Source organism: Choristoneura fumiferana, chromosome 11, assembly GCF_025370935.1.
Source record: "Choristoneura fumiferana chromosome 11, NRCan_CFum_1, whole genome shotgun sequence".
Lineage (NCBI taxonomy): Eukaryota > Metazoa > Arthropoda > Insecta > Lepidoptera > Tortricidae > Choristoneura > Choristoneura fumiferana.
This window is the reverse complement of record NC_133482.1, coordinates 4020067-4041461: the sequence shown is the minus strand read 5'-3', so window position 1 is coordinate 4041461 and position 21395 is coordinate 4020067. Positions and strand designations below refer to the sequence as shown.

The following is a 21395-nucleotide window of genomic DNA, read 5'->3' as shown; positions in this document are numbered from 1 at the left end:
ATAATATCGATTCTCTGAAATACCCTTCGCATAACAGGTATCACCTATTTTTTTTTGCCGAATGATCTCCTCTTCTTCTTCTTCTTGCCCCCCTCCCATTTCAACCAGGGTTGGGCCTCCTTGTTCGTCGGCGCCAGGACGCTCTGTCCTGGGTTGTCGTTGGTGAGATATTCAGGGCTTTCAGGTCCCTCTTAACATTAGTCCACCATGTAGACGGCGGTCTTCCTCTACCACGGGGTTTAGTAAGGATGTTTAGCGCTATCTTTACGGAGTAGCTCTCATCTCTTCTTTTTATGTGGCCGTACCAGCGAAGTCGACTTTCTTTAAGTTTCTCTGCGACTGGGGCCACTTTAAATGATTCCCTGACGTACTCGTTGCGGACTTTATCCCAGCGCAACATTTTCATTTTTAAGCCGAATGATACTTTTGCATAATCATATACTTTGCATAATTATCAGTTTGCTGATTATAATGACGCAACATATTAGTGAACCCTTTAGAAATTAGTAAGATGGATGGCTTGGTTGCCCTTTGACTTTGTACTTTGTAGTTGACAATAGAGAGAACCGCATCTATTCTCATTATCGTCAAGAACAGATTCATCTCTTAAGTTCTGGGATAGGGCTAGGGATAAGGCCACCGTGGTGGCCTAGTATAGTTTGACCTATGTCCACCTTTCCTTTCCTTTCCATTCCCGGGCTCGCACCTCTGAGTTTTTCGGAATTTATGTGCGAAATTTCTTTTGTTATTTACCATGAGCTTTGCGGTGAAGGAGAACATCGTGAGGAAAGCCCTCTTGTTCTGTGCCCTGCAGTGGGACGTATATAGGTCCAGATGATGATGATAATGAAGGCTAGTCTTGGTTTCGTCGTTATACCGCACACAACACCGAACACTGTACAGCTGATTTCATGAATATCGATACAGCTATCGTATCAAGATTATATAAGTACGTCGATTTTTTATTAATTAAATTTTAATTTATTTTCCATTAGCTTTAAAGGGATCCCATGCCCCAATGACCTTCGATCTGAATTCCTTGGTTTTCTAATGATTTTTGTAGCTTATTATATTAACAACAACGGCTTTAAGCAATATAGTATCCCATATTTACTTCAAAGTTCATTGTTTTCGAGATATTTCGCATCAAAGTTGAACAATTTTAGGCCAAAAAACTGGTTTTCTGGCCATAACTTTTGTGTTAATTAGTTTCAAATGAAAACCCACGACCAGTTTTTAGAGACGTCAAAGACGAACCCAAATTTGTAGATTTCGTATATGTTAGATCTTTCACGTCAATAGAGATACGAAATAAGTGTTTTTACAGACAATGTTTAAAAAAATCATACAAAATTAAGTATTCATTTTTTTCAAAATACGGTAGGCAAAAATGGAGATAAAAGATTGGAGAACCGATAACCGTTTGACTTATAATTCTATCTGTAGTGCAAAAGTAGGAGATACGATACAAAACTTGTCAAAAATCGATGAAAACCTCGGGTAGCCCCTTAATGGACGGTTCAGTTCACTGCGAAGAAAAACTACGTACCTTTTGGCCAAAGTCTTACTTTAACTTTTTCATATGACTTGTTGAATGTTCTCTTAAAGTTCGAAAGTCAAAAATACTTAACTCATTGTACCAATAAACCGATATTTTTGACATTTTGGTAACGTACGGTAAAGTTCTTGGCCGTACATAAATTTCACTAGCTTTTGCATTTTAAGTTCAGTATTGATTTGAAACAACAATGCAATAAGAGTAGAATCATAGGTATTTTATTAGACATTAATATAAGGGAAACATATAAGGCAAAGAAGAGCACTGAATTTTGTACTTGACTAAACTATTTTTCTCAAAAATGTCCGTAAAAGTTGACATTATTCTTTACATATCAGAAGGTGAAGTGCATAGTTTATGGTCAGCGAAAAATTAAATAGTTAAAAAGATTGCAGGCGCGCTAGCTCGACAATAATGAATTAGCGCGCCTGCAATCAGTCACTTTTTTTTTTAAAGTTAAAAAGGCCATGGAAATGTTGGCACAAGTCGTATACAGCCAAGTCTAATTTCCAGTATCAGATATTTTGTTGGAACTCCGGACTTTTTCTATTGGGTCTGAAATAGCTTGTGGTGTTTTCGGTGAAAAAATACACCTGCAGTTTATTTTTAATGAAAAAAGGCGGGAAAGCATAAGAAAACTATTGGAATAAAATTAAATTTTATAATATATTTTGAGAAAAAGTTTGTTCTATTTTAGAATTATTTACCATTTTTGAGAAAAGCTTTATATTAGTCTCGGCTGGAATAGCAATTGCTGGCTTCGTATTAGTTAAACGGACTCGCAAGCTCGTCCGTTTAATACTCATACTCAGCCAGCTATTGCCTACTTCCAGGCCACGATAATAATCTACTATAAATAAGATAAGAATCAGGTAAAAAATATTAAATTTTTAATCATTGCTACCAATTTATCAGCAGAAATGTCGAGAAATCAGGCAAATTACTTCTACCTACCTGCAGATAGCAAAAAATTACTGATAACGAAACTAAGTCAGGAAGCTATAATCATATAGTCTTCCACATACAATTTACTTAATTGAAGGAAATGCTTTGTAAGTTTAACATAATAGTTTAGAAGTTGTTTAAGGAAATAGATGAAGATTCGGGTAAGTAATAGAATTTTCACTTCTCATGCTCTAAAAGTAGGTCAATAAAGCCTTACGAGGCGGGAGTAAAGTAAGTCCTTTAGTCCCTAGGGAGTAAAAGTAATTAATCATCCCAGCCTATATACGTCCCACTGCAGGGCACAGGCCTCCCCTCAACATGAGAGGGCTTGGGCAGTAGTTCCCACGCGGGCCCAGTGCGGATTGGGAACTTCACACATACCATTGAATTGCTTCGCAGGTTTGTGCAGGTTTCCTCACGATGTTTTCCTTCACCGTAAAGCTCGTGGTAACTTTCAAATGTAATTCCACACATGAATTTCGAAAAACTCAGAGGTGCGAGCCGGGGTTTGAACCCACGACCCTCTGCTTGAGAGGCCATATGTCAAACCACTCGGCCACCACGAACCCCCATAGTATCTACAAACTTAAAATTTCGACCAAAAGATACAAATACTACATTCACGGTAAATTGTAAAAAGTGAAGTTTTGCATGACGTCACACGTTAGTTCAGTGCCCCTAGTGTAAGTTTTCGGTTACAAAATACGTCTCGATTGCGTTCGCGTTAAAATCGCAACATCGCAAACGTTCCACTAGAGGCGCTGTTCGTGTTTGCATACAAATTGAGATTTAACGCGAACGCGATCGAGACGTATTTTGTAACCGAAAACTTACACTAAGGGCACAGTTTTTTTACCACGTTAATTGGGATCTTTGACATACTGTACTGATAAAAGGGAACAATAAATAATGCGTCCATTGTATTAATGTAATTTAAGAGAAGTTTCCCTGCCGGCCGCGCGGCCGCGTTAGGTATTCGTTTGGGATATTGCTGTCTTTATCGCTCGTGACATAAGCGCTCGCAGCCGTCTCCCCATGTCTTCCGCAACGACGTCCGTAATTTATATAGAGATAGCTGTAGGCTTTTCAAGATTAGGGCGGTTGAATTTTGGGTTTCGTTGTCCTCATATTATACGAAAAGTATAGCCACAGGGCGGCCACGCCATACAAAATACGCGTTCTTGAATCTACATAGGCACGACGACGTCTGTACACGCGTCAATGTGTGCGTAAGACACACAGGGCTGACTATCGCAAAACCCTAGTACTATAGGGTATGTAGGTATGGCTTAGATGTGTAAATAAATGTAATCGTTAATCATATATTTTTATTTAAACCTACATAAATGTGTCTGTCTATGTATTTAAGCATTATTATTTTAAATTACTTACTTACAATAAATATAAGACTACAAACTTGAACGAATTATTCGGTACCTAATTAGTTATTTCATGTATTAATCGCGATACTTTTAGAAAGCATTATTTATTTACAAAAGGAAGTAGGCAGGCAGGGTAGGAACCTCAATTTCTCGCGCGCCCACTGACAAGTTGGCGCTTGCTCGCGGACTCACGGCCACCGAGCCGAGCAATGAACTGCCGGCGCGCGGATTTCACGGAAAATTATGTGACTTTGTACGAGCGACAAATTATTAGAATATGATTGATTTTTGAGTTTTTAGGAAATAAATACTAATGAATGTTTTATAAATTAAAGTTTATTGTTTTAATCATTTGAGACCTTATTAATTAAAGATTACTTACACTAAAATATTTCCTTTTAAAGGATTTGTCTCTGAACATTCGATTGTTAAATCGTATGTAATATGTAATTATTGCTCCCGAACTTAGTGCCGTGCGACGTGCGACGGTGCGACCGACATACTAGTACATCGCGTTGCGCGCCCGACTGCTTTCCTGCGGTTTTCCTGCAATCTGCGCTTGAGGGGTGGGGTAACTCGAACCGGTGCGGGGCGGAGCGTGGCCATTCTGTACGTCAGTACTATTATATATTCTGTGGTATAGCACAGAAATCAATGATATTTTACAATCTAGATATTCATTATATTTTCTATGCCTGTGGTTTTTTTGATTTTTGTAAAAATGCTTTATTAGTCTGTAATTCTCGTGCAAAGTTGACATCTTTTTTTTGTCGACTTTTGAGCTCCTGTAATTCTGATATTACACATTTATATGAAATTCTGAAAAACCACAGGCATAGATAATTACGGCTAGTATACTTAGAAAATTTCATCTATTTCTGTCGCCTAGTTTTCAAATGAGACCGGGACTACGTTTGTATGGAGAATGGAACGAAGAGACTTCTCTTAAAGAGGTAGACTTTTTAACCAAAACATCTAAAACATGGATGAATAATTCCTATTTACTTTTTTTTAAATTAGGTCTTTGAAATTTTGTGCATTTATTTTTTATTATTGTTTTTATTTGTATGTTTATAAAAATTGTGAGATTAATAATGGAAGTCTTAACCAACATTATTGGAGACTAATCGCTCCAGCGATAATTTAAAAATAATTGTATTACTGACCGTCACACTTTGCCTTACTGTAAGGATGATGATGATGATGAGAAAAGAAAACAGTCTTAAATAAAAGAAAATATTTTTAACAAAATCAATTTATTTCGAAGTAAAAATCACTACTACTATCTACTGATAAATTAATAAAATAAAATAATTTTAGACGTAAATAGTTTGAACTTAAAACTAGGTACAGTCGCGGAATTAAAAGTTTGACCAGCTTAGGTCTGTCTTTGCTTGCTCAGTATCAGTTTTATTTGACCGAGTATATGACATTCCGTCATAATTTCATTCATAAAGGTAACAGGTGCTTGCAACGTGAAATCGAATTTATTTGAAACTGGCCAACTTTTTCATTCCGCGTCTGTATTTATTATTAATAATAAACAAAACATAGAGTCGATGAGATCTTGATATTTTAAATTCTCAAAAGATTATTTAGCAACAACTCTTGTACCTCATTACAAGTTTTGGTAAATTTCTTTTGCGCATAGACTCTTATTTGTACCTCTATAGATTACATGACCAATTGCAGAGCGTAACAAACAAGGATAACAATAATACTGCTCTTCACGAGAAGTGCTGAACTGGGTTCCAGACACTGCTCGTTGTGTGAGATAGAAATGAAATAATCTAGATAAAATTCTTCTCGAGGATTCATGTAGTTTTCGATGGCGTATTGGGCATCATTGGACAATGCCCTGGTACGACTGACTTTGAAGGCACCGACTGTGAAAAGAATAAACAATATTAAGGTCAGTGCGCGTACACATAATTTTGTTATTAGCTTCTCTGTGAACAAAATTATCTTTTTTTACAATTTTCTTTGGCATAAGGCTATAAACCACGCCGACAAAGTGGTGCACTAAAATGAAAAAATAGTTATTTGTGTCACAAGGGAGCAAAATTGTGTATTTACGGCGAGGGTGTACATTGAATCGAGAATGTAGCGAAGGATTCTACAATTTAGAATCCTGAGCGTAGCGAGGGCCTAAGTAAGGAGGGAGTAGCCTAAGATGAAAATAACTTTGCTCCCGAGTGGCTCGTACAATTTTTCACACCGAGCATTAAAAAAACTTGAAAAAAAAAATCTAAATATTATTAAAGAACAACCAGCATAGAAAACGGCGTGGATGTACAATTATCAAGTTCAAAAAATGGCATTTGCAATAAAATACTTAGAAAAGCCTTGAACAGAAAAGTTGTACTTTGATCCCTCTCGTCAGGGAGGAAAAGCTACTTTTCTGAAGGAGAGGTGTGAAAACTATATTTTTCGTCTCATGTAAACCCATAATAATATGGGTTAACAATCATTGGGTAGATCTTTCAACAAAAAAAATACGTGTCCACTCTTCATATTCTAATAATCTAAGTGATGCAATAATATTTTTTTACCCACGAAACTAAGGTAAATGGCCGAATGCTCGACACACCAATGCCCAATAGACGACACCCTGCTGCCATCTCTATTGCTGATGATATAAGACTGAAGATGCCAATTATTGGGACAGTGACGAGCACTTATCTAATTCATACTAACCTGTCAAAGTCAAAGTCAAAGTATTTATTGTGTTTACCTGATCGTTGGAATGAGTTGATGTTGACACAAGAGTACAACAAAGCATAGTTGTCGTAGTCAGTGAGCAGAACGCGAAGTTCTGCGTTTCGGTTTTCTGAAACAATATTTTTTAATAAGTTTCTGTAAAAAAGAAATTTAGAAGATTTTTTTGCTGAATGCATTTGTTGTTGACTGTCTTTGCATTGTCATGGCACTTCCATATGTAGGTATCTATAATAAATTTCAAGTCAATCCGACCAGCAGAAGTGGGTCAAAATGAATCTACAAGAACCACAACAACAAGAACAAACATTAATGAAACATGTCTAAGAACCATCGCTAGAAAACCTGCTTTCAAATAAAAAAAACCGCATTCAAATCGGATCACCCGTTTAAGTGCTACGGTGCCACAGACAGACACACATAGCGGTAAAACTTATAACACCCCTATTTTGCGTCGGGGGTAAAAATAAAAGCTTGTAAAAATCCAAAAAATATAAATATTCTACATTCTTAAAAATCTTTTCATTCAGTCAGTCCAGTACACGTCCCACAGCTGGACACAGGCCTTTTGTCAGAATGAGAGAGTTTGGGTTGTAGTTACCACGGGGGCCCAGTGGCAGATTGGGAACTTCACACACACCGTTGAAAAGTTTCGCAGGTTTGTTCAGGTTTTCTCACGATGTTTTTTATTACCATAAAGCTAGTGGTAAATTTAAAATGTAATTTCGCATATGAATTTCGAAAAGTTCAGAGATGCGAGCCCGGATTATCCGCAGTAAGTAGTTCCTTTAGCTCCTTTCCTTTCACACCAAAAATTCTCCTTTTTTTCTGCCAAAGCAACTACTGCGAGTTACCTACGAACCCGTATTTCCACCACCACCTTCTCAGACCACGATCTTCTCAGATTGAGAGGTATTTAATGCCGAACTACAAGGCCACCGCGGCTCTAAAAAATCTGATGCTGGCTTATTTTTAAGATTCCGGGCTACAGCCATTCTTTTTTTGCTTTGTTTTCGACGTGTCCCGGAATGTCTCTTGGGGACCAATTATGCTCTAAAATAAAACCAGGCATCATTAAAGTGTGGGCGCACCTAGAATTTTACTACTCGGTAAAGTAAGTTCTTCTATTGTCTAATATACCAGAACAATATATCTGCCTGCTTGCCTAGCCTATAGGAATTAACCCCTCCCCGTCAGTCACGGCTACTTAAAGTTCTACCATCCTTAATTATATTCGTATTCTTACCTGCATCGCCTTCTTGAGGCAGGTTAACATTCAAAGTGGCGGTGGCCTCATCAACCGTCGCTGAACCCTCAATGGTATTCAGGGTTCCATCAATCACCTCCCAGTTTAGAACAGTGAGTCCATTGTTGTTAGGTGTGTATCGGGTACCTACACACGTGCCTTCGTTGCTAACTTGAGGGTAGGGGTAACGTTCAATCTGGTACCATGTGCCTGCGAACTGTGAAGAAATTGATGAGTATGATGCTTTGAGGAATCACAACATTTTTGTATCAACGTAAGAGAACCCTATAACTTAGATCGATAGACGACCAAATGTTATTAAACAAGAAAGAGATACGGCCAAGAGGTCAACTGACGGTAAGTGCAAATAGATGTTGGTCTCTCAATGCTTACCCGTGAAACTTCGAATCCAGCTTGAACAGGGATTTGGGTGTCGCATTGTCCAGGCAAGATGACCTGTTCACTAGCGTCTTCTCTGTAGTGGAAGCAGGCCGCGTCTGTCTGGTTGACAGATTCGTAGAAGTCTTGTTGCAACCGAGGATTGGTGGCAATGACGGCGTTAATGGCAGCGTTGTCTGCTGCTGATAGAGACCGCAACTTGCTGTACTTGGCGCTCCATACTGAAAACGATGGGAATGTTAATGATGATGATGATATTTATAGCCATAGAAACACCTCCAGCATAATAATCAACTGACATTACTATACAGTGACTTAATAGAGACATAGAATTATATTATGACTGGTTATTTGGAGTCTTTTTGTATTTTTTATTTCAACTCCAAATTTGTTACTTTTACGGTCATCCCGTAAAACCATATCGCAAATATAAACTGAGACATGGATGCGCAGAAAAACCAGAAAAAGAGACCAGCGCTGGGAATCGAACCCAGGTCCTCAGCATTCCGTGCTGCGTGCCCTACACTACCACTGGACAGGAGTACAGACACGAATTTCTCCTATGTGCATCTCCTAGAATATCTCCTGCATAGGAGAAATTCGTGTCTGTACTCTTGTCCTGTGGTAGTGTAGGGGCATGGCACTCAGCACGGAATGCTGAGGACCTGGGTTCGATTCCCAGCGCTGGTCTCTTTTTCTGGTTTTTCTGTGCATCCATGTCTCAGTTTGTATTTTCGACATAGAATTATACTGATGGAATTAACCGAAACATATTTTGAAAGATGAATAAAAACTATCTACTCAAGTCAGGTTTATCCATATTATTCTATGAGTTTAAAGTTTTTGGAAAAAAAGGTTAAACAGTTGGATTTTCGTGATTTTTGAATACCATTGGAAAAACATCAAAACTTTCATACAAAATATGACGATCATACCTCGACTGTAAGGGCCCCAGTCCGTGGTAACAGTGTCGCACGAGTACACGAGAGAGTATGACGTATAGTCTGTAGCAAGCACGTACAATACTGCAAAAAAAGAAACATTAAACTACCCACAAACAGAAAATAGTAGATTGTATAATAAGTATATAAAACGCGCCATTTTGCCCGAGCATTTTATATTAGTTTGAGCCACAGGCGAGTATAGATAGTTAAGTCGAGGGTAAAAATGGGTTTTGTGAACAATTAACCTGCTATACACTTCGATTGCCAGATCCATGAAAATCAAGATCAACGTAAGTTTAAAAGAGTATTCAAATACAGTAAAATCCTGGAATTTAACTGCAAGATCTCATGAGTTATGCGATTTAGACATTTGTTACTTGTAATTAAATATACTCACTGCTTTCAACGTTGTCTTTGGTGACTATCATTATGCCTGTAGAGCTAATGGTCACGGTTCCTGTAGTTTCATTGAGTGCACCGTTGTACACACTGCTGTCCACCACTTGGATAGTGGTGGAACTGGGACTTTGGATAAGGTTGGTGCTCGTACATTCGCCAGGGACGTCCTCGCTAGGGTACCTTTCCATCTCGTGCCACCAGCCAAGATACTAAAACAAGTGAGGAATGTGTCATCAATTGTTTCAGGCGGTTTGCGGAGGAACTACAATTTTTGAAGGGTTCTGTCATCATCATCATCATCATCATCAGCCTATAGCAGTCCACTGCTGGACATAGGCCTCCCCCAAAGAGCGCCATTGCGCCCTGTCCTCGGCTAGACGCATCCAGCTTCTACCAGCAGCCTTTCGCAAATCGTCACTCCACCTGGCCGGAGGCCAGCACTACACTACGTTTGCCAAGACGCGGTCTCCACTCAAGAACTCGTTTACTCCAGCGGCCGTCGGTTCTTCGACCGACATGACAAGCCCGCTGCCACTTTAACTTGGTGATTCTCTGAGTGAGCTATGTCGATGACCTTAGTTCTGTGTCGGATAGCCCCGTTGCGGATCTATCCTACAGAAAACCCCCGAAAAAAAAAGACGTTTGTTGTATGGAAGCCCTTCTTAAATATTTATTTTACTCTGTAGTATTTTTTGTTATAGCGGCAACAGAAATAGTAAATAATCTGTGAAAATTTCACCTGTCTAGCTATCACGGTTCATGAGGTACAGCCTGGTGACAAACGGACAGCGGAGTCTTAGTAATAGGGTCCCGTTTTTACCCTTTGGATACGGAACCCTAAAAACAGCTAGTTGCGAATCGGACTTGTGCACCGAGAGTTCCGTACCAATTTAAAGATATGTATCTATCAATATCCATGTTAGCAGAGCCGGCTCTCAAGCAAAATATACGCAGTGTGGGGTCGTTTTAGATGGTTCCTGACATAGACAGACAAACTGAGAAAAAAACAGACACAACATAGTGATCGTATAAAGGTTCCGTTTTTGCCAACAGCCAAGACACCATAACCCTATAGTAAGTATTTTATATAAATTTCAATTCTATACCTTCACGTGCAAGGGAAGTAGAGTTCGGTTTTGGATGAGTACGGGTGCATTGGGTTGCAAGTGCAGCACTAGTAGCCATTAAAACCAACTAACCTGGGCGATGTTAAAGTTTTCTATCAAGGTGGGTACTGGACACGTCCCTCTGAACAGAACTGATTGACCAGGCACCGGTTCTGGTATATAGAAGCAGTCTTCCACAGATTGGCTGGTCTGCAAATAGTAGTCTTCCAGTAGACCTTGAGTGTTGCTGACAATGTTGTTGATGATAGTATTCGCCTCGGCAGTAAGTGCTGGCGTTCTGCTGAGTTTCCAACTGAACACTGCAATGAAACGAGAGAGAGAGGTATAATTACATGGAATCTTACTGTTATGCGTTTTATGGTGACATACTATCAGATCATAAGTAGGTCACCTGATGGTAAGTCATAGTCTAATGAGCACACCAGAAAAGAAAGTAGTTCCAATATCGGGGACTGAGATTACTTTCATGTGCCAGTTATTCCACCAGCTGTCTTACTTTCAACGTTGAACAACAGCAGCACAAACTCGGACTTATAATACTGAAACACTTTCATCTAGGATGTTGTTTGAGCGATTCCATTGCTTTCAGGTTTTATAACACACGCAGCACGCACGCACGCACGCAGTTCCAATTTTCCAATTTTCTTGTTTAACTCCATAAGAATTAAGAAGATTTTGCAATTGCCATTTTATCGCATCTACCATTCCTGTTTACCGATGTATGCTTTATTACTGTTATGGCACTCCAGGTCTATACCTTATCATGTCTTAAATGCAATGTTTAAATATGTGACTGTTTGTTGCCTTAATAAATAAAAAAAAAATAAAAAAAAAAATAAGAAATGCTAGAAGGTGTCAGTTTGCGTGTGACGGTGAGACATAAAAATCTGTTTGTCTTGTGTTTTTGAAGAGAATAGGATTCTTTCATATATGACATACCTTGTCTAGTTCCATCCTGTAGATTACGGCAATTGTAAACTAGGGAGAAGCTAGTGTAGTCAGTTTCAAGCACGTAGTACGTCGAGACAACCTCAACTGAAAACGGTTAGTTAGAAATAAGTTATCATACTAAATTCGAAATGCAATAATCGAAAAAGATTGTGTTTGGCTATAATGTTTATTAACAAACCTCCATTTTCCAATATAAAAGTGACAGTCAGGAGTCCAGTGCCACCCGAGGAAAGACGCGCTATACCATTTTGAACCCTCAGTTGTTCATCTACAACCATTGTGTTACGGATTGTGATAACGCCATCAACAAGAGTGTATTCGGCGCGTGAGCATGTTCCGTTTTGCGATTCGATAGGGTAGCTCGCTACGTCGTACCAGTTGCCCAGATACTGGAAGTGAAAAATGAGAATTGGAATAAGCAAAAGTCAAAGTTAAACTTTGCTTAAAAGTCTACTGAATCACACTTTATTATTCATTAAAGCTTATCTCAGTTTTGATTAGCTAATTTACTTAAATTCACGACCGGCCCAGCACAGTAATAATAATAATAATAATTTATTGTTATAACTGTTTCGTTTACAAGTATAGTTTGAGGCCTCCTAGTAGGTAAGTAGGTTACCTGTAGCAGGAGACCCTGCTGTTCCAAAAATAGATTTTTTATAATTACAGTCTACGCTCGTAACAATAATTAGGAACTTATACTTAAAAAGCTATACCTAGGTACTTAAAAAACTAGGCTTGGTAGTCTGAGTTTTGAAAATTAGGTTATTATGTAGTTTAAGGATTGCCCGCGAAATATAGAGTTAGCGCATACTTAAAACCTTGCAGCAATTGTATAACTCTGTCGTTGGGTATCTATAAGGTTACACAGGTTACAGTGTTCTATTGTCTATCCTGATTTTCATTTCTTTTCAATTCTTTGTATTGACTTGTGATTTAGGTAAATGTAATATTTTTTGTTCCTATCCTATTGGACAGTTGAATTGAATATTCGGGAATTCACTAATTTCCAAGGGGACTCCCAAAAATTGATGATGTACCTAATGCCGTAATTGGAAATTTCGCAAAGCTTAAATAAATTAATCAATTCAGATTTCCAGGTTTTCACATCTTTACATCTCTACATTCCGTGAGAATACTCGTATTGGAATAAAATTGCAAAGGCATCAGCAGACGTTTTCGTGTGAAAGACTAATAAACACTCTTAAGATAACACGTTAAACGGCCTAGATACGTACCCGTGCGGGTTCAAAGTTAGGTTTGGCACTAATGAACGGGCATGCTCCAGGCAGAATAATGGAATCAGGAGTTTCTGTGAATACTGGGTAATAGAAGCAGTCGTTGCTGGATTGACCCGTAGGTTGGTAGTAGTATTCCAGGAGACCCTCCGTGTTTGCAATAACTTGAGCTATCCTGTCGTTGGCGGCCTGAGAGAGTCCAGCTTGTGTTCTACTGAGTTTCCAACTGTAAACTGCAAATAAATATACATAAACAAGGTATTAATCAATACACTGAATACCTCAGACCACCCTTTTTTACAAGCTTTTATTTCACGCCATGTTTGTTGTCGTTGGGTCACATCTTGCATGTTCATTTCGACACACTTCCAGAAGTCGGATCGACTTGAAATTTGGTATACAAATTAAAGTTGAATGACAATGCAAGTAAAGTCAGCAAAAAAATTTGTAGTAAAATGTATTTTTTAACAGAAACTTATTTTATGTTACTTTTATGTTAATAATTACAAACCATAACGATTTCAAAATATATTCGTATAGATAGAACCTCATGTCCCAAGAATTTTACTGTCTTACTTTCCTTGCCGGTACATAGCAGCGTAACTACTTCTGCTTGTTGGTATATTTAATTAGTAGATACATATACATTACAATAATCTAGATGGACCTTGCACATAAATAATTTACTTGGTATGGTTTTTGTACTTACCTTGTCTTGAATTAGAGTCAGCTACGTTCTCACAGCTGTACAATAACGCAAAATCGCTGTAATCAGTATCCAAAACGTAAATGGTAGTGGTGTAAGTAACTGAAAAAGAAAATTTCATATAAAAATGTTGCTAAAAGCTCGTTTGAATGACAAAGAAAAAGGAATTCCATAAAAATTGTTAAGCCTTTGAAATGGCAATATTGATAGTACCTATACTCGTACATAGATAATATATAATATAATACATCATTTCCATGAAATTATCTCCATGTTTTCTGTATTGCTTACTATGTGGTATTTAATCAAGAGTCACTGTATTGATTTATGATGTATAGTAAATATTTCTGTTTAAATAATTCACTTCTAATAAAGGCAAATAAAGTTGATACGATTTGTTAAAGCATGTAAAACTACGTAAGACTTACTGGTTCCGTCAGTAAGAACAGCGGTGAGAACCCCAGAACCATCAGTCGGCAGTGTCACGTTACCGGACACGACGGTAAGCCTCTCGTTGTAGATGATGGTTTGACTAAGAGTGAATCCGTTTTGGCCGCTAGTGGTGAACTCGCTGGCAGCACAATCACCACTTTGAAGCTGAGACGCGTAGCGGGCTGCCTCATACCAATTACCAGCGAACTAAAAAGTAATAACAATTTTTTACAGCAGTTGAGTAGACATGCATCATTTTGGAATAAAATTTGATGTCATATGAACTTTGCGCAGAGATGAGCACAAAATAAAATTCAAAAGACTACACCCGTTTGTTGGCTACTAAAGGAATATTTCATCAATAAAGTCTTCAGCCAGTGTGTTTTGCCAGCCATGACTGATGACTTAATGGCTTTGAGACGTAGTCCTTGACTGAAGGTCTCTTGGAGAAGCTTAGAGTTACGCAACGAGATATAGAGTGTAGAGAGAGCAAATGCTGACTTTGTATTATTAAATTAACTCATAAGCTTATACTTTGGAACCAAAACACAGTCCGCAATCGCTTACTTCCAATATTGTGTGTGCTATGTATTATTAACTTACTGCAGCAGATTGGAAGTTAGCTACTGGAGTAATAGTTCCACATTGCCCTGGAATAATGATCGGGTCACCGGCGGGGATATCAGGATATGATTGGCAGCCGGCCGCAGACTGGTCAACAGGTTCGTAGTACTGGTTGTCTAAGACCTGGACAGCTGCTATGGCGTTGTTGATGGGAGTATTAGCGGCTTCTGGGAGCGTCTGGGTCCTGCTGAGTTTCCAGCTGTACACTGAAAATAATATAAAATGGTTACAATCGATAGCTCTGATTGTCCTAGAAATCTTAATATTTTCTTGTATTGAAGTTAGAGACAAAGCTTTATCCTTCCTTACCGGCTCTGGTGTCATCTGCTCTATTCATGCAACTGTAGATTAAAGCGTAGCTATTGTAATCACTTGCCAGAACCCAATACGGGAAATTAATAGCTGTAAAAGAAAAAACTTCATTAACATCGAGGTGGAACGTCATTAGGTTTATAGCTTTGTTTGTGTATTTCAGGAGCTTTGTGCTAAATGGATAAAAAAGAGAATACTTACCCAAGCCATTGACGGTCATAGTGAGTCGCAATCTGCCACTTCCATCAGTGGATTCAAGAGCTACGTTACCACTGGCTGAATTGGCAATTTGGTTGATCACTTGATTTGAGACAAGGTTGAGAGTGTTAGCTGTAGTGCCAGTTGAGAATGCGTGGTTCACACAAGTGCCGGTCTGTTGTTCTTTGGGATATGTCTGGACTTCATGCCAAGTGCCAACGAACTGAAAGTAATGTTAAGGTTAGTAAATGACATAAAGTTGAGAGAAATGTGTGTTTTTAAAGTCCTGCTACTAGGGCATGCACCCGCTTCCACGAATACCTCAAAGGAACCGGGTATTACCCGGTTCCTTGCGGAACTCGCAGAAACGGGTGCATGCCCTACCTGCTACCCACCATTGATCAAAGTCAATCAACGGTATATTAATTAAGACAAGAGAGAGATGTCGTAAGACGCGAATAAAGGTGACCAGTATGTTATAACTTACCTGGGCCATGTTAAAGTTAGGGAGCGCAGCGACAGTTTCGTCACACTGGCCAGGGAAGATCACAGGCCTGCCAGCTTCGGGTTCAGGGAAGTAGAAGCATCCAGCAGCAGATTGGTCACGGTTGGCGAAGTACTGACTGTCCAATACATCTATGGTGTTTATTACGGCGTTCATAGCTGCATTAGCGGCAGCCGAAAATTGCGCCTTGGTTCTACCCAGTTTCCAACTGAATACTGAAAAAAGGGAATGTTAATTTCTTTTACGCTTGCTGAAAGAAAAAAAACAGGCCAAGAGCGTGTCGGACTCGGCCAAGACAGGGTTCCGTAGCCATTACGAAAAAATCAAGTAATATTTTCCTAAGGATTTCCTATTGTATACAGAATCTTCCAAGTTTAGGTAAATTTTATACCTTAGGCTGCTATTTACTCTTAAACTACTAATATTTCTGAAGCAATCTTAGCCGTTATAATTTTTATTGTAAATTTGATATACTTACTACCATCCTGAATGCTTTCAAATTTTTCCACCCAACAGTTTAGATTTTAGAGGGGGGGGGGACGCTCGATTGTAATTCATCTTGGTAACCCTCAAATGGTTTTAAAATACCTAAACAACAATTCCCCACACTATAGGGTTAGTCGAGAAAAAAAATCACCCCCACTTTACGTCTATGGGAGGTATCCTAAAAAGAATTTTTATTTTACCACTTTGTCGGCGTGACTTATATGTATATTCATGCCAAATAACAGCTTTCTAGTACTAACGGTCTCTGAGCATAGCCGTGGACAGACGACAGACAGACGGACAGACATGGCACAACTGTAAGGTTCCTAGTTGACTACGGAACCCTAAAAAAGAATGGTACGTGTTGAATACTCACCAGCTCTTTGGTTGCTCGAAAGATTTTCACAAGTATATACCAGAGAGTATGACGTGTAATCCGTGGCCAGGACCCAATAGTTTGATGAAGTTGTTTCTGAAAAATACAATTATTAAAATTTAGAAGAGCTTCTGATTATAATATAGGTAAGAAAAAGTTTTTAGAAAGAGTAGAAATAAACCACAAATTACCGTTAGTTCCTGCAATCGGAAAACTGACGAGCAATTTAGCAGGTTGAGAGGGATCAGGTATGACAGCGACGCCTCTCATTGTGTCCAAACGCTGATCCACAACTTGAGTGTTGAACACATCGACGGTCCCTTCCGGTGTCAGAGTGTAGAAGGCATTGTTGCAAGTTCCTTGTTGGAAAGTGGATGGGTACGACTCGATGTCATGCCATAAATCAACGTACTAGAATAAAGAAGTTAAAAAAGCATGTTGTAGTTTGTTCAAATTATTATAACAAAGAGAATGCATATTTTGAGTACCGAAACGTATGTTTGTTGATGACATAGTAAACCGTTTTGTCTTTTGTTTCAACTGGCCCACGCAGTTTGAATATTTAGTATTTGAAAGGCTATTTTAGATAACAATCCCTTTTTACGACATAAGCTAGATACTACTTCTTTATTTTTTTAAATTTGTATCGGATCCATGTCAGACTAAGTCACACATTTTTTTTATCGCCGGCTGTTCCACTTATATGGGTAAGGTCGTAAAAATTTGTACTATTTGAACATTTTGAAGTACAGGATTATATACTCCTGTTAAAATATAAATTTTGAGGTATATAATAGTAATTACCCGAGTAGGATCAAAGTTAGCTTGAACTGGAATACTTTCATCGCATTGTCCTGGGAATATGACTGGTACTCCTGGCTGAAAGATTGGGTAGTAGAAGCAGCCATTTGCCGACTGGTCAACAGCCTCATAATATTGGTTATCTAAGACTTGGACAGCATCTATGGCGTTGTTGATGGGCGTGTTAGCGGCTTCTGGTAACGTCTGTGTTCTGCTGAGTTTCCAGCTGTACACTAAAAAAGTAATGTGGTTTATTAGAGGGCCCAGATAATAGTGATATACACAACATAATGAATAAAATAATTCGTTCAAACTTTTTTTAATAAGGTTATTTCTTCCTTTACCTGCTCTAGTGTCATCCTGTCTATCCACACAGCTGTATACTAATGCATAGCTAGTGTAATCGGTTGCCAGAACCCAGTATGGGAAATTGATTGCTGGAACAAATCAAAATTCATCATGAGCACAGTTATTGTTGAAAATACAAACTGAAATATAGATGCACAGAAAAACCAGAAAAATAAGACCAGCACTGGGAATCGAACCCAGGTCTTCGGTATTCCGTACCGCGTGCTATACCGCTACACCACTGCTGGTCACTGGTGGACAGTTAATCTTAACAAAATTAAATTTACTTATAAACACCTTATAAAGGATAAGTATAGGTATTTTATGAAATACTTACAAACACCATTTACGGTCATACTGAGTCGCAGTCTTCCACTTCCATCAGTGGTTTCTGTAACCACGGTACCACTGGCAGAAGAGAGTGATTGACTGATGACTTGATTGGACACAAGGTTGAGAGTGTTGGCTAAGGTAGTAGCTGTGAAATCGTGATTTACACAAGTGCCTGTTTGCTGTTCTTTGGGATAACTCTGGACTTCATGCCAAGTGCCAGCGAACTGAAAGATAATATGAATTTGAAATTGTACCCTTTTATGGACAGAACTGGAAACACATGCGATGTGATCGTGTGAACCAACGATAAAATGGATTTGCATTAAAAAACACTTTATTGAATTGAAAATTCTTTAATTTAGCTCTGTAAGGACCCGTGCTAAGACCACATGAAAGAAATATGTTAGTTATGAGAAGATTGCTTTGAAATTTACTTTACCAGCATTACTTTATCACCATTTTATTAAAGATAGAAGCTTGTATACCTAGTGAAATCCACGAAGACGCGTGATTTTGTCAAAATTAGACATTAATGACATTGTAATAAGAGCGACAGCACGCGTAATCGTTAATGACTCTATTTATACTTGTAACTGCATTGCATAATACATGTGTGCACCTACTTTGTTTCATGCATACCTCTGTGGCTGAGTTTATAATACAGTCAACTTGACTTTAATTACCTGATTTAAGTTGAAGCCAGGGAAAGCAGCGACAGTTTGGTCGCACTGGCCGGGGAAGATCACAGGTCTACCAATTTCGGGTTCAGGGAAATAGAAGCAGCCAGCGGCTGACTGATCACGGATAGCGAAGTACTGACTGTCCAACACATCTACGGTGTTTATCATGGCGTTCATGGCTGTATTGGCGGCATCCGAAAATGGTGCCTGAGTCCTACCCAGTTTCCAACTGAATACTAAAAAAAGTAAGTATTAATTTGTTTCCATTCATCGAAGAGGCAAAAAATAAAGTAGGTATTGAATATTTACCAGCCCTTTGATTGTTCGGAAGATTTTCACAGGTGTATACCAGAGAGTATGACGTGTAATCCGTCGCCAGGACCCAATAGTTCGTCGAAATTGTTTCTGAAAGATACAAATTTAGTTTAGAAGAGTCTATAGTAATAATATAAGAAAAAAATGCAGATAATGTAGACAAAGAAGAACAACTTACGATTAGTTCCTGCAATGGGAAAACTGACGCGCAATTTAGCAGGTTGAGTGGGATCAGGTATGACAGCGACGCCACTGATTGTGTCCAAGCGCTGATCCACAACTTGAGTGTTGAACACATCGACGGTCCCTTCCGGTGTCAGAGTGTAGAAGGCATTGTTGCAAGTTCCTTGTTGGAAAGTGGATGGGTACGACTCAATGTCATGCCATAAATCGGTGTACTGTAATTAACGAAATAAACTTTGAAAACCGGTGTAGCCACTTAAAATTGTTTATACTAAAAAAAAAACATTATTAAAATTTTAGTAAAACAACAATTTTACTTGGATTAGTATAAGTTGGTAATTTGTAAGCTTTACTTAGTACATAATTAGTTACCAATTAATATTTCCAGAACTATCAGTATTATCATCGTCTCGTCACATTTGTTGTTTATATCTGTTCGTACGTTAACTATCGATTATTTCCACTTTGACATTCGGCAGTTCTACAATGATTGAAATCACCAAATCTTGATTCTTGCCGCGGCAACATATTATCCGGCTTTGTAAATAATTAAGCCGAGTTTAGACTTGCAAGAAAAATCGTGCAAGTCGCATTACACTGCGGCGCTCGATTGACCACTACAAACTCGTTGGCTTAACGGTCTTACAATGTAACGCAACTTGCACGATTTTTCTTGCAAGTCTAAACCCGGTTTTAGACAAGGTAAAAAAGTTGATAGCAAAACAAAAAAGAAATAGTAATTTGTCGTAATTTGTTTGTATTTTCCTTTTCGATTTAAACCGAGACATCCCGAGTGTGAAAGTGGAAATAATCGTTGTGTAAACCTGCGTCGGCGTCGAACATCGCTACTTCGATTGGGTGGTTTTAAGAGCTTTTTAATTAAAAGTGATTCGTCTTATTTACTTATAGTTGTATCGATTATCTTCGTATAATGCGCTAGCATTAATATCGTTCACCATTAATTCATTTAGGGGCTGTTTCACCATCCATTGATTAGTCTTAACTGACGTTTAAATGTGATCCCGTCTCCGTCTATTCGAACAAAACAAATAGAGACGGCATCACATTTAACAGTCAGTTAAGACTAATCAATGGATGGTGAAACAGCCCCTTATTATATCCAGGATACAACGTCATGGATATAAATACAAGGAACATAGAAAATTGTATTTTTGCTGGTAATGTAATGTAATGGTACTGTTGCTGGTGGAGGTTGGTGAGTGCGGGGGCAGATGTTAGGTGCTGCCTTTAATACCCTCAAGGCACGCCTATGTTAGTAGGTGAGAAATTAGTAATTACCCGAGTAGGATCAAAGTTAGCTTGAACTGGAATGCTTTCATCACCCTGTCCTGGGAATACGACTGGTACTCCTGGCGTGAATATGGGGTAGTAGAAGCACCCAGCATCACTTTGGTCGGTAGTTTGATAGTATTCGGTATTGAGGTCTAGGAGCGAGTTGATCACTCTAGTAACTTCCGTCTGAGAAGCTGCTGAGATTGTTTGGGTTCTGCTGAGAATCCAGCTGTTCACTGAAAGAAAATAATTGGCAATACTTTACGCATTTTCGATGTCTTACTGTCATTACTGAAAAAATAAAAAAATAATAATCTCTACAAAGTTATTAACTTAAGTACAAAAGATATAAACTGCAGAAGTGATAATTTTGATGAAAAGCGTGATTTGCAGGAGAAAATATAGTTGATTGAAATTTACCTAATAAATACTTATATTCTCACCTCTTCTTTGATTATTCGGTAGATTCACGCAAGTATACGATACAGCGTATCCATTGTAATTGGTATCAAGAATCAGCAGTTCTTGAGTTACTGACACTGAAAATTAAGACGTAGAATTGTAGTTGGAAACAAATTACTTTGTTACTCTAATAGACTTCTACACTCCCTACTACTATAAGTACGTGTTTAACGGTCTTCACAAAATTCGTCCCAGATTCGACCGCGTCGAAGCGGCAAAGTTTTAAACTTATGTAAGTTTTACAGTAGTCATACTAAAATTACTACTCGTTCGTTGATTTGAACATTGTCAACATGAGTCTAGTCAAAAAAGAACAAACAAGAAAATTTATGATAATCCACAGCTATACCATACATATTGACACCATATAGGAACATCGATATCGTATATCCTACTTACAAATAATATTATAAATGCGAAACTTACAAATAATA

General features: G+C 38.4%; 1 protein-coding gene across 1 annotated transcript in view; it reads right to left on the bottom strand.

The window, feature by feature from the left end:
• Positions 1-21038, bottom strand: part of LOC141432963 (uncharacterized) — a gene marked incomplete at its 5' end in the record, with an annotated part of 58384 nt that extends 37346 nt beyond the window's left edge. Inside the window, 26 exon segments of the mRNA XM_074094801.1 lie at positions 5564-5771; positions 6620-6715; positions 7850-8066; positions 8243-8469; positions 9184-9273; positions 9590-9800; positions 10791-11017; positions 11658-11753; positions 11848-12058; positions 12908-13140; positions 13617-13715; positions 14042-14252; positions 14649-14875; positions 14979-15071; positions 15183-15402; positions 15667-15899; positions 16547-16642; positions 16738-16957; positions 17351-17580; positions 17692-17784; positions 18033-18252; positions 18712-18944; positions 19018-19113; positions 19202-19421; positions 20506-20735; positions 20943-21038. Coding sequence (XP_073950902.1) covers positions 5564-5771; positions 6620-6715; positions 7850-8066; positions 8243-8469; positions 9184-9273; positions 9590-9800; positions 10791-11017; positions 11658-11753; positions 11848-12058; positions 12908-13140; positions 13617-13715; positions 14042-14252; positions 14649-14875; positions 14979-15071; positions 15183-15402; positions 15667-15899; positions 16547-16642; positions 16738-16957; positions 17351-17580; positions 17692-17784; positions 18033-18252; positions 18712-18944; positions 19018-19113; positions 19202-19421; positions 20506-20735; positions 20943-21038 — 4633 coding nt within the window.
• Positions 21039-21395: the final 357 nt, after the last annotated feature.